General features: G+C 36.9%; 1 protein-coding gene across 1 annotated transcript; it reads right to left on the reverse strand.

The window, feature by feature from the left end:
• Positions 1-4,130: 4,130 nt before the first annotated feature.
• LOC103516786 (selenoprotein S) lies at positions 4,131-5,528 on the reverse strand. Its single transcript, XM_008481772.2, has one exon. The coding sequence runs from the start codon at positions 5,280-5,282 to the stop codon at positions 4,761-4,763; it is 522 nt and encodes a 173-aa protein (XP_008479994.1). The 5' UTR covers positions 5,283-5,528; the 3' UTR covers positions 4,131-4,760.
• Positions 5,529-6,508: the final 980 nt, after the last annotated feature.

The following is a 6,508-nucleotide window of genomic DNA, read 5'->3' on the forward strand; positions in this document are numbered from 1 at the left end:
CATCAGGATAAAATCCGCCCCGGGCGAGAATCGAACCCGCGGCCTAGCGCTTACAAGGCAGACGCACTACCAACTTTGTCAAATTTCATGTCAGCTTTGATAATATTTCGGGGGGGTTTTATTTTTACATTTTTTACTCGTGAATCTCGTGATATCTGCCTCCCAAAATTTTGACGTCTGTTTGGGATAATCTTAATATTTTGGACTAAATGGAATGAATTCTTGCAAGACATTCCTACAGCTACTTTTATGTATTTACTAGCTGAATTCCGTCGCTTCGCTCCGGAATCCCGTTAGTTCATCCCGAGGCATGGCCAAACTTGTGGAAAAGGCATGGCCGAACTTGTAGTTATCAAACTAAAAACATAAACGAAACTCAAATAGATTTTGAAAATCTGCTTTTCCGTTGGTAGGGGTGGCTGAAATGGGTTGGGACAGGTAGGTACTTATAAGAGTCAAAATTTATAGGTGAGAATTAAATGACATTTTTGGTTTGCCAACACTCACACTTAACTTATACTTTTTATGTGGACTTAAAGTTGGCACGTACCTTATTGTATTATAAGAGTCAAAATTATAGGTATGTTGGATGCATTAAATATTGTCGGAAGACCTTCGCTGGAAAGCAAACGCCCTTGAGGTTACCTAGTATCCACGGTATTGGATACAGAGATTGTTGGATAACGCTGGGTTCTAGACAATTCTGAATCCCGAATTCTCACGAGTGATTGATGCTATACATTTTTTATGTAGAACTACATAAAAATGTATAGCACAAGATTGATAGATTGACAAATTGCTGAAGACGGGTCTGGAGTTCAGACCCGAAACGTCCGAACAATAAGGTACGTGCCAACTTTAAGTCCACATAAAAAGTATAAGCAAAATTTATAGGTATATGTTGGATAAATTAAATATTGTCGGAAAAATAATGTCGGAAGACCTACGCTGGAAAGCAAACGTCCTTAAGGTTACCTAGTATCCACGGTATTGGATACAGAGATTGTTGGATAACGCTGGGTTCTAGACAATTCTGAATCCCGAATTCTCACGAGTTGTACGTTCTACATAAAAATGTATAGCACACAAACCAAAAAAATGTCTGGGAAATCGCCAAGATCAAGCCAAAAAACCTGTCTTCGGGTACTGTAGAATGTAGGTATTCTCAAAATTCGATTTTTCCAGCTACCTATTTTCGTCCGACAAAGAATTCCCAGGAAAAACATCATCAGGAACACAGAGATCCCCCCAAGATTCCTGCGATCCCCAGGGAGCAGGAATGCAATCCGCTTAACATTTTACAAATGGACAGCGGTGATTTTTCAAAATTTGGAGAGGAGTGGAGACCCTGCTGCCACAGACATTTTCTTAGCATATTCTGCCACATTTTTACTTAAAGAATAAATAAAAATAGGTTAATATATCTGTTACATGACACAATATAACAAAAATTATGTCTACTTACATTTATTTCAAAAATGTATAGCACACAAACCACAAAATGTCTGGGAAATCGTCAAGATCAAGCCAAAAAACCTGTCTTCGGGTACTGTAGAATGTAAGTACAGTGGAATGTAAGTATGTATTCTCAAAATTCGATTTTTCCAGCTATCTTCGTCCGACAAAGAATTCCCAAGAAAAACATCAGGAACACAGAGATCCCCCCAAGATTCCTGCGATCCCCAGGGAGCAGGAATGCAATCCGCTTAACATTTTACAAATGGACAGCGTAATCCGAATTCACAAGGAAAAATCCTATCCAATAATATCCACTTAGTTTTCTCCTTTATGAGCTTTGTGTGTGTTTCATATCTCCGAACCCAAGTTGATCTGGAAAATGGATTGGTGTTTTTCTTCTTCTTATTCGGATCTTGTTTTTTTTTTTTTTTTTTTTTTTTATTTAAATTTAGACTAGATTATAAATATTTAATTTCATTTCAGACCAGAGAACTAGGTCTCTAGGTCACAAAATATTGAGGAGTTTCAAGGACTTATACAGGGTGGTCCAGAATTATAGGGACAACGGCCTACAGTAGATATATGGGATCATTTCCAACAATAATCATTCCCATATGCATGAGCGGTTTCGATCGGTTCTCTAGATAACCGCCATTTTGTGTGTTTTGGGGAAAATGAGAGGCACCCTCAGAAAAAGTTGAATAACTTTTTTTCTACTTGTCGTAGAAAGAAACGGTTTTCATTTTTGAAATTTGCACAAAATTTTACATCTAGAACAATCATAATAATATGCAAAAAAATACAAACTTACCTATTTTTAGGAGTGATTCTCTCCAAAGTTTCAGTTTTTGAGATTTTTTGACCAACTTTCCGCTTGAATAACTCGAAACTTTTCCCCCATAGAAATCTGGTTCTCATCAGGAAAAACTTGTCTGTTTTGTTGCCTTTCATTAGACATCAAGATCGTCGAAATCGAACGAACGAAACCGGAGATACAACAAAATGTTTGGCAAAAAACGCGAAAAACATTACTCCCACAAGACTATGAACCTAGACTTAATTTTGCAAGGTGGTACCTACAACAAGCAAATCAAGATCCAGCCTTTGAAACAATATCCACAATTCTCACATTTGGAGTGTTGAAAATCCCCATGCCTTTCAAAATCTCCACAATCAGTGGCGATTTAGTGTAAATGTGTGGGCTGATATTGTTGGCGATAATTTAGTTGGTCCTTATCTTCTTCCTGCTCGTCTTACAGAAGAAGTGTAATGTCACATTTCTGAGGGAAACATTGCCGGTATTGTTAGAGGATGTCCCCTTAGCTAGAAGAAGACAAATGATCTACCAACATGATGGTGCCCCTGCCCATTTCGCTAGAAGAAGCCGTGAGGTTCTAGACCAATTTTTCCCCGGAAATTGGATTGGTCGTGGTGGACCAATCCCATGGCCTGCTAGGTCCCCTGACAAAAACCCAATAGACTATTGTGTGTGGGGATTCATAAAGGATCTCATTTATGAAACACCCGTAGAAAGCGAAGAAGACCTCATAGGCCGGATAGTCGCTGCCTTCGGATTCTTTGTGGAGACCAGAAACATCTTCAGAAATATCAGGAAGAGCATGAGGAGAAGGTGCAATCTCTGCATTGAACACGAGGGGCGACAGTACCAACAATTCCTATGAAATACTGTGATAGTGTTTGTGTAGTGCACATCGCGTTTTTCGCCAAACATTTTGTTGTATCTCCGGTTTCGGTCGTTCGATTTCGACGATCTTGATGTCTAATGAAAGGCAACAAAACAGACAAGTTTTTCCTGATGAGAACCAGATTTCTATGGGGGAAAAGTTTCGAGTTATTCAAGCGGAAAGTTGGTCAAAAAATCTCAAAAAACTGAAATTTTGGAGAGAATCACTCCTAAAAATAGGTAAGTTTGTATTTTTTGCACATTATTATGATTGTTCTAGATGTAAAATTTTGAGCAAATTTCAAAAATGAAAACCGTTTCTTTCTACGACAAGAAGAAAAAAAGTTATTCAACTTTTTCTGAGGGTGCCTCTCATTTTCCCCAAAACACACAAAATGGCGGTTATCTAGAGAACCGATCGAAACCGCTCATGCATATGGGAATGATTATTGTTGGAAATGATCCCATATATCTACTGTAGGCCGTTGTCCCTATAATTCTGGACCACCCTATATAATATCTCTAGTAGCGCGGTCAAACTCTCTTGACTTGGCGGGGCGGAGCGCTACCGCGCTCCTTAATACCTTCTGATAAGTGAATTCTACTTACCAAGGACTTCATCGATTTCCTTGTGTAGTTTATCCTGAACCCACGGATTCAATATCATTATTAAATACTTATTTATAGGTATGCAAGTTTCAGAGTCATTAACAATATTAAAATGTAAAAATAAAAATTATTCATTAGGTCTATAAAGTAAATTTAACAATCATTTAGTAGGTTATAGGTATGCAAGTTTCAGAGTCATTAACAATATTAAAATGTAAAAATAAAAATTATTCATTAGGTCTATAAAGTAAATTTAACAATCATTTAGTAGGTTATAGGTATGCAAGTTTCAGAGTCATTAACAATATTAAAATGTAAAAATAAAAATTATTCATTAGGTCTATAAAGTAAATTTAACAATCATTTAGTAGGTTATAGGTATGCAAGTTTCAGAGTCATTAACAATATTAAAATGTAAAAATAAAAATTATTCATTAGGTCTATAAAGTAAATTTAACAATCATTTAGTAGGTAAATTATTGTGGCCTATTTACCTATGGTTTAAACTTATTTTTACTTGCTATTAATAAGGATTTCAAAGGACAAAAGTACCTATCAAGGGTGGGGTGGTAGAGAATGCCTTAGGCATTAACCCCACCCTTGATCAAACTTCATTTTGTATTTATATTTTGTATTTATATTGTTACCACCTGTATCTGTAAATAAAGTTTGATTCAATTGTATAATAATAATATCTGTCTCATCCTTACATGATAGAGGTACTTTTTTTACCCATGGATTGTGACCAAAACCCATGGGTAATTTACAACCCATTTACAATGGGTAAGTCTCTACTTACATACAAAGAAAATAGGTAGTAGGTAGATACGTACCTACCTACAAGAATTTAAATAAGAAATTTGGTTTATCTGTTCATATTAAGCCTAAGTAGGGAAGTATACATTTGAAATAAAGCAACATTTCTTACATTATTCCTAAACTTTATAAACTATATCAGTAAAAAAGTTCCACAAGTATTGCAATCAATAGTTTGAATTTCATCACAGATTTACCGTCCACAACCCCCTCGGCTACATGCACTCCTGCGAGGAGGTCTGTAATTATTCACTGGACCACTCCCCATCAATGGATTGTATTCGTCTCGGAACAATGGCGTCTTCTTCTTATTACCAGTGTCTTGACTTGGGCCCCCTTCCTCTTTCTTCTCGAGAGCTTCAAGTTTCTTCAGTCTCTCTTCCTCGGCCTTCTGCTTCATCTTCTCCTTGTAAAGTTCAGCCTTACGCTCAAGCTCCTTCTGCATTCTCTCCCTCACCTGACGTAACTTCTCATCCGATGCAGGACCATCTTCCTTCTTGGACTTACCGAGTAGCACTTGGTCAACATTTTGCTTGAGTGAGCTTTCAACTTTGGTGTACAGATAGTAGAGTCCTGCACAGAGACTGAGCACTAACCAGCCATTGTTCTGAATGAGGGAGACACCCGAGTGCCACATACTTGTCAGGAGGTATGGTGTATCCTGGACCAACGTTTGAGGATGTTCATAGTCCGCGGATTCTACTGTAGCGTCCATAATGATGACTGGACAAGATCAACTTACCACAAGTGGTTAGATCGGAATGGATAGGAGGAATATTGACTTACTGGTGAGTTATCTGGACAGGACAATCACTTGCTGGAGTAGACAATCTCCTGAATACTTGAATAAAACAGGAATTCCCTCTTGGGGTTCAAGGAAACTTGATTTCCTTTATTAAAACTGCTTTTACTTCCTAGAGTTCCTAGATTTTTTTCAAATCAACTTTTTCCATTATTTTATTTATTTTTATCAGAATGGATTTTTTGTTTACATAATATGGAGGTCACAGATTGATGGAGGTGTTCCAATCGTAACCAAAAACTGCAGCCACTTTCTCCCCCTCCCCCCCTTTATGAATTGGAAAAAAACAGTTAGCCTGAGCTGATTGGCTGATAGAACCAGTAAACATCTTATAATATAATTTTTTAGAGTTATACACCAATGAAATCGTTACCCTGTGATTAAATGAGACAAAGGCCTCATAAAAGTTGGCTGCACTTTGTTCTTTTTTGAGAGTTATCTGCTGATAGGTATACTCCGTGAAATTTACAAAAAACGAATCGTTCTTGATATTTTGACCTTTTTACACGGTGCACATTTTTATTTTTCCTGAAACTTTTTCACACGATACACTTTTTGTTCTTTCGAATTTTCGATTCAAAAATGGGAATTTCGTCAGATTAGATACCGCCACCTAATTTTCTCTCATTTTAATCCTCATGCTATTACCTACTTTTTTTTTTTCAAAGCGCTAAAATGTAGGTTCTGCGACCTAGAGCATTTAGTTGTCCCATGGGCAATGTCTATTTCATGTAGGCTTGCCATATGTCCCGGTTTGAAGCTATATTGTCTCCAATCTTGTGTTTAAACGTCTATTAACCTCTGAAAATACTAGGAAACTACCCCTAAATAGTTTATCATTCTCAGAAGTCAACAAAAACTTTGACATAAATCCAGTAAATCCTGACTTCATCCTGTAGACTCAGGGATCAGTAAAAATGGTTACAATCTCGTGTTTAAATGTTTATTAACCTCTGAAAAATACTAGGAAACTACCCCTAAATAATTTATCATTCTCAGAAGTCAACAAAAACTTTGACATAAATCCAGTAAATCCTGACTTCATCCTGTAGACTCAGGGATCAGTAAAAATGACTTTTTACAAACTAGATTTCTCACAATGGATAGGTCAATTCCTTTCAAGATTAAAGATCTATTGA

This window comes from Diaphorina citri, unplaced genomic scaffold, assembly GCF_000475195.1.
Source record: "Diaphorina citri unplaced genomic scaffold, Diaci psyllid genome assembly version 1.1 scaffold1663, whole genome shotgun sequence".
Taxonomy (NCBI): Eukaryota; Metazoa; Arthropoda; class Insecta; order Hemiptera; family Psyllidae; genus Diaphorina; species Diaphorina citri.